Below are 14,402 nucleotides of genomic sequence, written 5' to 3'. Positions count from 1 at the left end.
CTAATTTGCTATCACAGCAATTTAGCCACAAGCATCTGAAAGTGATCTTTGCTAACACACAGAGTAAGTGAAGCCTTTCTGACGCGAGCTAGGCAAGCAACATTACATCATTACGACTGCGGCTCACCCGTATTACTTGCAGGTCCTTATCTTTCTGAATCAGCAGCTTCTCCAGATCAGCTACTTTCATCATTGTTTCATTCTCAACCTCCAGCAGCTTCTCTGTCACCTAGGAGAGAAGAGGAGCAACAGAGAGATGAGAGAGGGTGAATTCAGGAATTGATCCAAACAACGGGCATCCTTCCTAGTCCCACTCCCTCCCACTGGCTTCCATACACTGCATTATCAATAAGAAATAGGATATACCCAGCAGCATGATGCAGCAGGAGCATGACACAGCTTTTGGTTTTGGTTTTGATTTTGACCACATTACACATGTTGCACAGGAATTCACGAAAAGAATCCTCACCCTCATCCTCCCCCATCATTCCTGACCCCTGAGAGCAGAGTTTGTTTTGAAATTCCTAGAATGATGTCACGGCTGCCTACGACCTTTCCATGTGAAGAAGGTCTTTGCAGAGCAGCGTGGGATACAAAGGCAACTGCCCAGAAAGAGCGAGCCAACACAAGAACAATCATAAGATTGTTTCACACACAGTATTTTCCAGCATTCTCCACCCAATTATTATCCTCAACCACTTGTGACATGCAAACACAGTAGATTTCTAATTACCACATAGACACAGCGAAGCTAAGTACATAGCTAGCGAGCCACAACAATCTCATAAATGCGCACAGAGAGCAGCGTTGGTGGTCCAGACTGGGTGGTGCACTTACATGGGACAGGTGCTCCTCCAGTTCCTCCACCTTCTCCAGCGCTGCATTCTTGGTCTCTGCATCTTCCAGCAGGCCACCCACATCAAACACGTTATCCAGGTAGGCTTGGATCTGCACCGACAGCTTGTCACTCTCCGTATGTTTAAATTTCTGACATGAGGGAGAATAGGTCAGATTTAGTGACACTAACTGGGAAAATAGTCTGCACGTGAGAATTTTTGTCTCACTGTAACCACAATATTGTTTTCTTACCTCCAGGTAGTCATCCAGTCCCAGTTTAGTGAATTCAAACTGCAGATGGACTCTGAAGTTCATGTCCTCAACTGAGTGGACCACAATGTTGATGAACTGCATGCAAGCGACCTGGACCACAAATGCAAACAGGCCAATTTATAACTGGACATGTGATCGGTATTTGGATACATTTTCTGGATAATGACATCAAAACCTTGGGCCGTATCCAGACATAAACTGCATTTTATTGCCAAGTGAAAACAGAGTATTAGATCCAAATATATTTATTTGGATGGACAGGTGGACATACATTTAAGAAGCACATAATTATACATAATAAAAATCTTGTCTTACCATGAAGTCAATGTTTCCCTCTTCACTGCGGAAGTAATCCATCAGTCTCTCAAAGCGATGCTTTTCTTTACAAACCTAAAATACAAAAGTTATTAAAGTACGCAGCAATTATTATGTGATATTATAATTTTAGGAAAGATATTTAGAAAAATATGAAAGTATATCAAAATATTTATCATAATATTTTCAAAGTCCTCTGTATGTAAAACACAGAACAGCTTGCTCAGTTTGCAAAAACAATGTCATCTTATTATCATAATTTATGGGAAGGGAAGCCAGCAAGAGATAAAGACATGAGCCCTTTTTTCAATTAAGTGTCCTGGACAAAAATACAATAAAAGGGTAAATGGAAAACAAACATAGTATTTCATGTTATAAAGTGTTTATTATACCGCATGCCAACTTCTGACGGTAATGTTGAGTAATATTGAATTACTGGTACAGCTGTGGTTGAAGAAGGTGTTTTGAGATTTCAGAGAGCTGTCACCTTCTATAAATGGATAGTTTTGGAAGGTACCATTACAAAATTACCATGTTGTTTCCACAAGTGAGTTGATTAGCTCTTGCTTTTCTCTGAGGGCTTTCGACTGCATGGTAATTGTCTTGTTCTGGTGTTTAGATGACTGTGCAGGCAGAAACTGAGAGCCCAAGCAAATCTTTGTGGTCCACTGGCTCCCATCGGGGAGCTGATCCTTATCATTGTTCAAGGTTGGCTCACATCTGATGTCTTAATGAGACTAATAACCTCAGACAGGCCACCATAGAGCTTTGCTTACACCCCCAGTGGACATGAAATCTCCCAGAGTTCCTCAACTTTCATCCCTTCACACTAGCTCTTTATGTCTTTGTGCACACCAGTGATGTGGGACATTTTGGCAATTTAATTAATGTCAGTTCACCTTTCTTAGGACATACAGTACTGGCAGGGTTGGCAATATATTGCCATCGAGTTATAAACAGTGCAACTGTAGATGGTAATGGTCCAAATTTCATTAAAAAGTTTCTATGGGCACCTCTTTGAAGTTGTCAAAAGCTGAAAGTATGATCTCGTGACCTCCTCGGACTAGACAAACGGCAGCCAGCAGCTCAAGGACCAAAGCTTTTGTCCTGGAGGTGCAGGAGAGACTCATCAGTACAACACACCTGGACAGAGTTCAACTGGAAACACCAACTCACTCACATATAAATCAAAAAATGTAACAAGAAATGTGGAAAAACACATTTTCTATAATATCTGTACAACCAGAATGTATCGCTATTCATGCAATCCTCAAAACTGGTGGAAATATCAACATACATGGGATGAAAATTATAATTCATACTAAAAGTCAGAAACAAGGGCAGGTCTTTATTGCTTTTTAAGTGTTTACACTCCTGGCCTTCATTATTAAGTGATCAGTCCCAGTGGTTTACCACTAATCTCCCTTTAGTAAACATTCCCTTTAGCAGCCTGTACAGACGCCTCTGATCCTCGACTTCAGAGAGAAGCCGAGCCCCATGGAGAATGGTAAGCATATCATATGAACTGGCTGCAGGGTTTCCCCTATTGTTTGACCCAGTCCTGCTTCTGTGGAGATGGGGTCCTCAGTTCTTACCGTGAGTTCTTATTGTTCAAGCTGAGGGCGATTTCATTGACTGCGTGTGCATGAGACATGACCATATTGAAGCCATACTGCGTAGACAGATAGAGAGAGAGAGAGAGAGACAGAGAGCAGGATGTGGTTAGAAAACCCGAGAATAAGTTCAACACTTGTCTGCACAGGAAACATGAGTGTTGGTGTTACTGCTTCATACCTGATAGTTCATGATTGCTCTCAAACACATGATGCAGACGTGTACATCGTCTTTTTGACTCACGAGGCGGGAGTTCTTGAGGGTTTTGCTGTTTGAAACTGAGCCATAGCTGCAATACATGGCTGAAGTTAATATCTCCAAGGGATTCAGTGATCAAACTCAAACCTTACTTTTAATTTATTATTCAATCACAGCTTGTTTCATTCATTTCTGAACTTTATCTGCCATTGATATGACTCATGTTTTCAGTGTATCATACAGAAAGAGACAAAGAGAGAAAATTACAGAGAACGAAGACTGACAGAAAAAAACTTAGTTGGCTTTTGAGGTTACAGATGCATTATGGGAGATGCCTGGTTTCCTTGCTGCTGTCAACAGACCGAGGTCTATGCACACAAACTGCAGTTATGCAACTGTATTGCACAGTCATCATGTGCACATAATGTTACCTTTCTTGTGCAGTTTATAAATGACTTTAACCATGCCTCACGATTAAGTTTTGCAAACTTTGTACAACATATTCCAAAGGAATAATACATAATATGAATACAGAATCAGTGGTAGTGTATATCTACATTTTATAAAGCCTGAAAGTTATTCTTCTAGACTATTTGTTTTTTCAGTACACCCTAAAAATGTAATCCACCCAGACTTCTATCTAATGTCTCTTTGACTGTTGTCTCCGCTGTGGTGAAAAGAGAGAATTACAACTGTCAAACATATGCGGCTGCTCACAGCTGGCTTTCATCTGTAGACAGTGTAGACGCACATCTGGGCAGATGAAGGAGGATCATTGACGAAGAGAGACACATAGCGCTTAAGGTCAAAGACTTTCAGTTTCTATGTCTGATTGAGTTTGTGCAGAGCAAATCCTTGAGGTCAAGAGACAGGTCAGACCTACAATTTATCAACCACTCAGGGCATTTTCCTGAAACAAAACAGCACCAAGACAACTGGCTCGCATGCTAATTCGCATTTATAGCATTCAAGGTTAGCAGAGCGAGGCAATAACAGGGATAGCCAATAGCAGGGAGGCTAGCGTAGCAATACGTACCGGAGGACAGACTGGCGGGCAGAGCGCACTAGTGTGTTGCAGAAGGGTTGGGCGCTGGTATGGTGCAGATCCTCTATAGACCTGCTCCAAGATTTAGCCTTGTCCAAGAAGCCATCCTCCACATTTTCTAGCCCCTCAAAATCCAACCTGGGCCACATACAGACAAACAGACAAGCCAACACAGAGGCACAGGGGTGTAGATGAGAGGCACGGGGGAGGTTAGGTTAGCAAGGCTGCTTGGTATAGAGCTGGGGGGGTTATCACAAGAACTGTCATCAAGCTGCACGATAAAGCTCAGCACAGAGATTTTGTCCCATTCAGGCAAGGTGCAGCTCAGCACCAAACCACACAGCAACTGTCCAGAAACACATTCAGGTTGCAAAGTATGCAACAAGACATACAAACACATCCAAAGAATGAAATGTGCCAATCTCAGATGCACAAGCAGTTTTACTACAGGCTCTACAGGACACATGTTAACTCAGCAGCTGGATTCACAGCCCAACCCAGTTCCTTAGGAGAGGTGTGTGTGTCTGTGCGTGTACTCACATAACAGCGCACTGGGCAAAGGAGAGGTACTCCACCAGGACGTCAAGACCTCTGTTCTCATCATTGAGGAACTCCCTGACCCACCTGTGACGCATGGGAACAGAAAGGAACAGAGAGGGGTCAGCAGGGCACCAACTCAGGAACACACCTTTTTGTGTCCTTTAGGACTGCATTTTATCCATTAATGAACAAGAGAGAGATAAGCGGCAAGACAAAAAGAAAACTGTGATTATTGTGTTTCTGGAGCTCCACAGAAGTCTTCATAGTGGTCCTTTTGTACTAAAAAAAAAAATCTGATTTATAACAACTCGGATCTTTTCATGGTCATCCTTCCTACCACTAATATTATTTATTGTCTTCTCGGGTGTTAGGCTTACTAAAATGAAAAAGACCAAAGATTGACTCAAAAAAAGTTCTCCAAAAGTAATCACAAGACGTTGGAGGCAGAAGGGAAGCATGGACAAACGGAACCAGTACAGCAAATTATGAGCATGCAGAACTCACTTTTATAATCTGAGGCAATGTTGCCTGTTATTAAACAAGATGGCTTAAATGACTGTGAAATCATTGTGGGCAATGGATTAAATAAATGTGTACGGGTATATGGAGACAGCTGGATGCATATTAATGTAACTAAATGTTTAGATATGCATGGTGACACATACATTTATGTGTATATAAGTTTGTATCTATGTATCAGTATACATATGCCCACTCTCCTTCCTGATGCATAAATGTAAAGGATTAAGTGGCTTAACTACAGAACTGCACAGACTAGTTGATTAATCAATTAGCTAATTAGAAAATATTTTGATAAATCTGTAAATTGAGTCGTAACTAACACAGCAGTATTTATATTTCTTTTTTTATTTCTTAATTTGATTTGATGTCAGAAAGAAGTCAGATGGAGCAATAAAAATGAACAGTCAGACAAATCAACAGATTTTAAACAAACCCCAGGTATACCAAATTTATTGGAAGAAAATAAAGGTTTCGTTATTATCCAAACTGTCTGTTCATCTGTCAGCTGATTTAGCTTAGCCTTTAGCCTTTGGCCTCCTGGACTTGCTGTAGTGGTGTGTTAACACAATTTTCCTTTGCAATAGAGGAAACATCCAGACATTTAGGGAGCTTTCACTCTCTGTTTGGCCATAAAATAGTTTCAATAATCTAGCTTATTTTTTAGCTGGTTTACAATCTGTCTGATTGTGTGATCATGGTTCTTCCTCATCTGACTTATTGTTATAGTGATATCAATTCTATATCTAGATCTCAGCAGTCACTTTGGTGAGTATAAAGTTATTCTTCTAGCTAACAGAATGTATGTTCCAAGATACAAAAATATGACCAAAGTTGTCATAAACCTGAATTATTTGTGGAGGTAGCTCTGACTGGGGTGACCCCTCCCCTGACTGGAAGAACTTGGCAAGAATTCCACGGAAAATAGACCAGAGCAAAACTTTAGATTTCTTCATTTCAGTTCTCTCCAAACAAAGGAATTCCCATTGCAACGAGAGAAAGAATGTGGAGGGCATATGGTTAAAAGAGCTGGGCTCAGGTCGAAGCCCTGACACTCAACAGTATTTAGTCTACCTCCCCCACAGAGCCCCTTTACCTCCACCCTGTTTCTTCAGGGAACTCCAGGGGGGGGACAGGATTGGGGTAAAAGGTTCTTAAAATAGTCTTGAAATGCTGATTATGATGACAGACTGCTGGTCAGCCAATCGTAAGTCAGGCAGGAAACCAATCAAGACCCTCAAAGTTGTGGAGGAAAAGAAGGAGGGAGGGATAAGGGAAGAGGGGTGAGCAGAGGAACGGAGGAAAGTGAACAAGGTAAGCAGACTTGGTGCAGGAGGGAAGGAGATAAGGGGGGAGAAGGAGGTGGGCTTGATCATCAGTTTCCTGCCCCCTCTCTCCCCTCCATCCCTCCTTGTCTCTGACCCCTCACTCATTCCTCCCATTACTTCTCTCCAAACAGTTGCTATTTCAGATTTTCTTGGCAATCTCAGGAATAACACAGCAGAAAAGGCCCAGGATTCACACACACTCACACAGTAAACCAGCATCTGTTACACTTAATCCCACCCACAAAAGTCTTCTGAAAATAGACTTCCTTTTTTTTCCTTTGCCTGTGAGTCTTTCTGGGAAATACATTGAAATGGACCTTTATTGTTGAAGTCTAATAATATGAGGTATTCATGGAGCTCAGACAATGCTACGGAAAATCAGAGCTTTTTTACATGCTGCAGTTTGGATTGGGAATTCAGTGGCAAGTCACTGCAGCACCTTTTTTTAATTCATGTATCTGTATGACAGCGGACTATAAAGTCAAGGAACATGTCTGCAACACTTAGGGCTAGAAAAGTTTAAAGCAACATCCACCAACAAAGTATGACAAAATAAAATGTTGTTAGCTTTACTATGTGAGAAATGTGTAAACATAGACATATCCTTGTGTTTGTTCTTGTGCTTTTCACTGGGTTCAGCAGTGGTCAGCCAGGCTTCCTGTCCCTCTGGCATACACAACAAAGCTTCCTGCTCAGCTCTATGGGGGAGTGGAGGACGCAGCACAATGGCTACCATCTGGGCATTATGAGGACCAGCCCTATGAAGTGGAGCTGCAGAGTTTGGCAAGTTAGAACAATGAGGGAGCGATCTGGGCACCAGAGACAGCTCTGGGTCCCTGTAGCAGCAGGAACACACAAAGGAATATTCTGTACAAGGGAACACAGTAATGTGGTTTCCTTAAACTTTGTGATTCAATGAACAGATCTGCGCAATTCAACAGAAAAATGGAAGATAATACTTGATTACCCGATGTGGTTTGTCCTAAGTGATATCTCCAGCTCCCTCAAGACTTTTGTAGATTCTTGCACACGCCTGCGAAACTTCTGTAAGACAAATGAAGGCAAAGAGTTTGCTGGAAATCATATTATTATCCAGGTACTGTTAATAAGCAGTCAGATATAACAGGTTTCTTTAAACAAGTACCCCACGGATTTACTGATAAAACTGCCTGATTCACGATGGACAGTAAAAAAAAAAAAAAAAAAAAGGCATTCAAATCTATGAAGCAGAATTAGAGATATCTTTTCGTTTCCAAGCATTTCTTTCACCTGTCAGGACCTGGTGCCAACATGAAAAACGAAAGTTTATTCAGAGATTCAGTGCTGTTTTACTAGTTGACATAGCTTCAAGCAGAAATGAGGAGCAGCCTTCATTTTTAACTTCTTAAGTGACATAGCTTAAAGTAATTTATCAGATTTCACATAATTTTAGACTTCACATACGCAGTCCAAAGGGCCTGGAAATAGACTATGTGCACAAATCAGTGGAGTTTCCCTTTAAGTGGACACTACAAGATAATTTGTACGCTCTCACCTTTCGTGTGACTCCAGGATCTAAGTATCCTCGTAGCTTCTGGATGTAAGTGTGAGGCGGATTCTTCACTTGAAACCTCTCCTGAAGAACAGAGGAGGCAGTGTAATGTGAGTTTGCTGTAGTTGTAGCAGAGTGAGCAGCAAATGAGATTTGATGTGTACTGTATGGTTTGTGAATCAGAGTTTATGAATTCACCTGGTCGCAGATCAGGTCCCACTTCTTCTCGTTGTCGTACTGTCTGAGGAGCCGGGCTTTGTCTGGAGGCAGGTTCATAGAATTCTGAAAATAAAAAATGGGAGCATTAGTTTAATTTATAGCGACATATTTCCTTTTTTCTGTTTATTTGACTGTTTATAGTAGCTGTGATTGTGTGTCAGTGTGCTTTACAGGCCTCTGGCGCCAACGGCAAAATACTGGACAAAATTTTGGGGACTTACACCATGACCTCACTTCCTGTGTTGACATTCAGCATCCTTTTGCTGGAGATGATCCGCATCTCCTCTGCCCTCTTGAGACAAAATATCGTTCAGGAAGCACATTGCTTTTAACCACAGCATGCTGCTATCAGACTACGGGCCTATTACCAGATGTGTCATCTAAACCAGCCATTAAAACACTTCAGCGCCACATGAGATGTCCTTAAGCCACATGTTTACTATGCTCAAATTAAACCCTAAATGTTTTAATTTGTGTTTGGAGACCAAACTCTCTGAGCATTTTATGTCCTCATGATGACTGAAAAATAACACAAACTGTATGACACAAGCTTTTGACTAATTACTTCCTTTGCTGAGCCAAAACAGGTAAACAGGGGTTGACATGGAAATCTTAAAAATTAGGAAGTGCAACAATATGAGGGGGATCGCCAGTCTTTGAAACTGATCACATCAGCAAATCTCTTTGAAGAGACGTGTGGAATTTTTTTGCACTGGAAACCAGTATTTACAGCAGTATTCACAGAACGTCATAAGCTCAGCCACAAAACAGCCAGTCAGCATGACTTTTAACCTGCAACTATAATTCAGCCTGCCATCTAAAATGAAACTCCCTGCCCTGTGAACCCATCCCAGACCAGTTGTCATGTTCATGATGGCGTTTTTCCAGTGGTTGATAGATGGAAACCAACATATAACTGTTCCTATGAAAAACCTTTCAGTCACTGGTATGGGCGGAACATCACGTGAGGATATCAAAATAATTTTTTCCACATCGGGACTACATTGGTCACTCTGTTAGCACATCATGAATCATGCTGTCTAGAGAGGACTAAGGACAGAGGCATGATATGTTTGCTTTTATAGAGGTGATAATTTCACGTAAAATTACATGGTTTTCTTTTTTTCTTATCACAAATATAACATACTCAAAAACAGAACAAATTCTTAAAAATGCAAACCTAAAAATGTATGAAAAAGTAGTAAGAGGCTATAACTGTAGTGGAAAGCAGCGGCAATATGTTACACGTGGGGTATTTTGACTGACCAAAAAAAAAAAACACACAGGGGAGAAGTAACATGCCTAGCAGATGTTCAGAATTACAGGAGGAATGTGTCCTGTTTATAGTAGTAGTTAATAGTAGTACATTTTCTCTCTTGTCTGACCCCCAAGCTGCTCTCTCCTGCCCTGCCTCTCCTGGGAGACATTTTACCTACAACTCAGTCTTCATGAAGGTCACACTCGGAAGTGAAGAGGAGCATCACCCATTTGTATCTGTCTTAAATAAATTATCTGTCTGAGCTCTTCGCAGTTTGTATATAAAACAATGTTTCAACAACCAGATGGACAAATGTTAATTAGAGGTTGGTCCTCTTTGTTATTTATCATTAGTAAAAGATTAAAAAATCAGTGCCTTAAATAATAACATTCAGTTGGTGATCATCATAAGAAAGCAAAAGTATTTCAAAAAAGAAATTGAATGAGCTTTCACTAATAATTTACAGTACATACATTTCTAATAAATTTTAACGAATGCACTGGCTGGACTAAAAATAAATTAACAACTATTTTCATGGTGGCAAATATTTGTTGGTTTTAGCTTCTGAAATGTGCAGATATAACTATTCTATTTGCCATATGTCACTGCAAGCTGACTATTTTAGTATCTTGAAGGCCTCACCTCCAGCTCTGGAAGTCTTTGTCTGGCTTTTTTCAATATCATCAGACAAAACACAAATTTAAGAAGACAATCAAAGATGATGAAGATGCATTAGAGCCCTGATTTATAAAGTTACTGTGGAGACTCCATCTAATTTTAAGTGAATTAGCACTTAATTGTATTCATTATAAAGTAATGAATAATAAGTACCTATTCTACCCGGTGGATACTGTTAATACACTTCAGATTATGTTCAACAGGCTCAGTTTTGATATAAAACACTCTTTGCTAAATCCAAAAATAAGCCTGGATATCTGCTCCAGCATCTGTCCAGCCTTAAAGCCTGCTTCCCTTTATTTTCTTGGTCAGTCATGCATAGTAAAGTAGAACTGTGGGGCAAAGAGCCTCCTTTTGTAATAATTTAATTCAGAATTACTGGAAAACATGTGGACCAGACGTACACACAGATCCTCATCCAGTTAGTAAAGACAAAAGCAAAACCTGCCTGCTGCTACTCCGTTTTAATGGATGATTTCAGTTATAAAACTATTAATCAAAAGGAAAATGTATAGAATTTCAATAATAATCAATAAATGCACGAGGAATCCTGACCCCAACTCAGAAAAATCTATATGAGCAATGAAGACACACTAAAGACTGCTGTGTGATGATGTTGAGCTGTCAGTTTGAGCCTCCGGTGCTGTAAACAAATACAGGTGAGACTCTGTGCCAAAGTGTGTGGAGCTATAACCGTTTTGTTTGTTTTTTAAACATAAAATGTGTGCTTGAATGAGAGAGGGGCAGCAGGCAGAGGGCAGGTTTCCTTTCTGACTAGATTTGAGTAATTTGAGCCAAGTAACCCAATTTAGTTAATTTCATTTCACTTTCTCCCATAGTGATGCTATCTCGCACTTCCTGTGTTTATAAGAAGCTACAAAGGGGGAGGGGTTGTTTTTTTGTGGTAGAGCAGTAGCCCTTCGTGTTTTTGGATTAACCGGCCCATTGTAAGGTAAAAAATACTACAAATATGCCAAAAATGTTTGGTTCTTGTTATGTTGCCGTGTTGCCCACAGACTCTCTCCTCCAGCGTGGCCTTTCTTGTTTGACCTGAGACTGTCTCGACAAAGGGTTCAGTGTGGAGCTTTGTTTTGATTCTGCGCTGTACTATTCCCATCCTTTGACATTTGAGCTATTTTTTTCCTCATAGAAAATCGCTAACAATGGCTGGTGGGCAGGGTCAGTGTATGCCTCCTGGTGCTGTGTGGAGCAAAATCTGAGTAAAACACTGCACAACCAGAGGAACTGCTTCTATTATCATTGCTATTTTCCAAATCATTAGGTCCCCATTGTGAGGCAGGACTCCAAATAGAACCATTACGGAGGCAGAATTAAAAATATGAGTGTATTAAACTCTAATACAGTTTCACTTTCCTTCCCCACCTCTTTGTTTTAACTTGTTAAAACATTAAAATTCTTTATTTTCTATGTAGAAATCTCTGTCACTGAAATCACAATTACAGAAAAGATGTATTCAAAACATGAAATAGAAGAAATAACATCAATCAACACTGAAATTACCAAACATTCCCTTTTTTCATCCTAAAATATTCTTTCCTTTTTTTTTGTTATACATCACTGAGAATTGAATAAATTTGGATATTGGATATATTAGCTTTTAATTTGTGCTCTGAGGAACTACAACGCTCATTTTCCACTATTTTCTGGAATCTTACGGACTGAAGGATTAAACCATTACTCAAACCTATGACAGATTGACTTTAAAACAGTCATTGGTTGATCTCTTTGGATAGATAATAGGTAAATTAAAAAAAGAACATGTTATGGACAAAGAAAGAATAGAAATGGGAAGTTGTAAAGCAGAATTTTAGCACAGGCCAAGCAGGAGGGTTTAACCTCTAAAACATGGAGACATTTGAGCCTTTAACAAAGGAAGACGGAGGTTTTAACAACTAAACAGTTAAAGTAGTTCACGGGGTCATGTTACTGGTTAAGGAGGCAGAGAGAGTCCTGGAGAGCTATCAAGGACTCGGCAGAGCACTCAAGTCACACACAGACCCCCACAACCGAGGGGGAGTGCTGAAGAGCCCACGGTCACTACAGACATTAAGAGTCAACAGAGCAGCTCCATCTGCCTTCTCGCTGGACAGCCTCAATCCAAGCTGATTTACAATTAGCCTAGAGTTGAGTTTATGACCTGCAACTTCAGCCAGAAGCCCCCAAAGATACAAGTGTGAACAAGTGACAGGATGTTTCCTCCGTGGCCTTTCTCACAGCTTCACACTTTCAGTTAGGATACCATTTAACACCACCAAACTAAATTATTCCGAATTTTAGAGCTCTGCCTGATGAATTTCCTCGGCTTTGCTTTATCCAATGTAAATCAAATGCTCAGACTTAAACACCTTGTAAGTGTCCCACTAAACAGATGCATTCAATGATTCTTTCCTTGGTGCTCTATCAGTGGGTTGGAGATGCACAGTCTGTTTATTTATTTTTTTATATCTACTCTGGGAGGTTTACACAGACCAGACTTAGTTATCATGGGCTCACAGGAAAAAGAGTGGGTGGCTAAAGAGCTCACCGGGCTGGACAGAGCCTGTGGCAGTCCAGACAGCGAGGCCCAGACAGCGTCTCTTTTCCCCCAAACAGGTCTGCGTCTGCTCATCAGGGTGGGGTCCGGGAAGAGGGGACCTGTGGCTCAACTCAACCATAAGATGTCCCACTAACATAATCCAGGGTCACAGCCGAAGACAACAATGCAGTAAACTCAGAAAACACATTTATACCAGACAAGGTGTGACAGTTTGCTGCATGTGTTCATTGCACATTCCTTCCACAATGTCAAATCAATGGGTTTCACAGATTCCACTGAAACTAGGCCACTCGGCTGCTTACTGTAATATTCAATGTAAAGACATGAAAGTGTTATCAAGTTTTTTGTCTTCAAGAAGGCAAATTAGACTGTCTACCAAAATGTCAAACTATTCATTGCTTTTAAAATTAGTACAATGATGTTTAATATGATGTTACTAGCCTATAAATGTCCTTCTCTTTTTAGTAGCATGTGGAGAGATTTTTTTGTTTTTGCTGCAGCTGAAACCTGGAAAGACCCAGTTACAAAACCTACTGTAAATAAAAGCATGTCTCAGCTGTTTCAGATCGTTTTTGGACGTTAGTCCTGTGACTCTTGCAATGCTTCTCAAAAGATAAAAGATTCATGTTATATAATACAGCTGCTAAAATTTAAGCGAGTCCAGAATAATCACCAAAAGTCTGGCCTGATAGAACTAATAGCAAACATAATGTGTACTGTTAATGTTATTGTTAATAATCTTAATTATTGCCTTCTTTTTTATGAACACAAACTAAACATACTATCATATCCTGTTTTAAAGCAACACGGCTGCACTTGAAAAAGCAACTCACTTTAATGATCCGGTAACAAAGGAACATAATGAAAGAGCCATTGAGGGTAAGATAAAACCTGATGCTCTTTACTGAAGGGTGCTGTCTGAGGAAGGTGCAAAAAGCCAGACCACTGATCCCTGGTAGGAAGTGGCGCCAACAAGGAGGCAAAGAAAACACGATGAATATGGGACCTGGCATGACTATGTTTTCTTTAAGCATATTAACTGAGCATAGTTTAGAGCGGAAAGTGATGCACTAGTTCCATACTGTACCAGAAATGGCTCAAGATAAATGTTTCCCTCAGGACAAAAAAAAAAAAAAAAAAGAGAAGAAGGGAAATAAATAACTGACTATATGCTAACAAACAATGAGAAACAGGGCAACTACAGAACCAACTTTTACGTGTTTGTCTGACATACTGTACATGTCACATACACTTACAGGAGCTCATGAATACATGAGGTGTGGCTCATCAAGCCAGATGACCTGTTTAAATGACATCATTCCTTGTAAATAAAAGCATGAATCAGACTCAGTCTATGTCAGACTCTAACATACATCACTAGCTTTTTGTTAATGAATGCTGCTGTCAGTGCTATTGTTTTCATTCCTGCTTTTCCTCGGTTTTGAAACACAATGAGAGGAGACAGGATGAGAGGCTCAGCTGTTGTCGTC

The 14,402-nt window shown here is 40.3% G+C and overlaps 1 protein-coding gene across 3 annotated transcripts in view; it reads right to left on the bottom strand.

Moving 5' to 3' along the window:
* fmnl3 (formin-like 3) overlaps nucleotides 1-14,402 on the bottom strand; it is a 32,049-nt gene that overhangs the window by 9,126 nt on the left and 8,521 nt on the right. For all 3 annotated transcript variants that reach the window (XM_069140558.1, XM_069140557.1, XM_069140559.1), the window contains exons 2-13: nucleotides 8,399-8,482; nucleotides 8,204-8,284; nucleotides 7,637-7,713; nucleotides 4,823-4,906; nucleotides 4,274-4,420; nucleotides 3,220-3,328; nucleotides 3,021-3,097; nucleotides 2,439-2,532; nucleotides 1,426-1,500; nucleotides 1,090-1,200; nucleotides 838-987; nucleotides 128-229 (exon numbers count right to left, since the gene is read on the bottom strand). In XM_069140558.1, coding sequence (XP_068996659.1) covers nucleotides 128-229; nucleotides 838-987; nucleotides 1,090-1,200; nucleotides 1,426-1,500; nucleotides 2,439-2,532; nucleotides 3,021-3,097; nucleotides 3,220-3,328; nucleotides 4,274-4,420; nucleotides 4,823-4,906; nucleotides 7,637-7,713; nucleotides 8,204-8,284; nucleotides 8,399-8,482 — 1,191 coding nt within the window. The remainder of the gene's footprint in view (nucleotides 1-127; nucleotides 230-837; nucleotides 988-1,089; nucleotides 1,201-1,425; nucleotides 1,501-2,438; nucleotides 2,533-3,020; nucleotides 3,098-3,219; nucleotides 3,329-4,273; nucleotides 4,421-4,822; nucleotides 4,907-7,636; nucleotides 7,714-8,203; nucleotides 8,285-8,398; nucleotides 8,483-14,402) is intronic.

This window comes from Embiotoca jacksoni, unplaced genomic scaffold (genome assembly GCF_022577435.1).
Source record: "Embiotoca jacksoni isolate LCO1_2020_lvr unplaced genomic scaffold, fEmbJac1.0.p SCAF_9, whole genome shotgun sequence".
Taxonomy (NCBI): Eukaryota; Metazoa; Chordata; class Actinopteri; family Embiotocidae; genus Embiotoca; species Embiotoca jacksoni.
The sequence above is the reverse complement of the archived record's forward strand: the minus strand, read 5'-3'. Positions and strand labels throughout refer to the sequence as shown.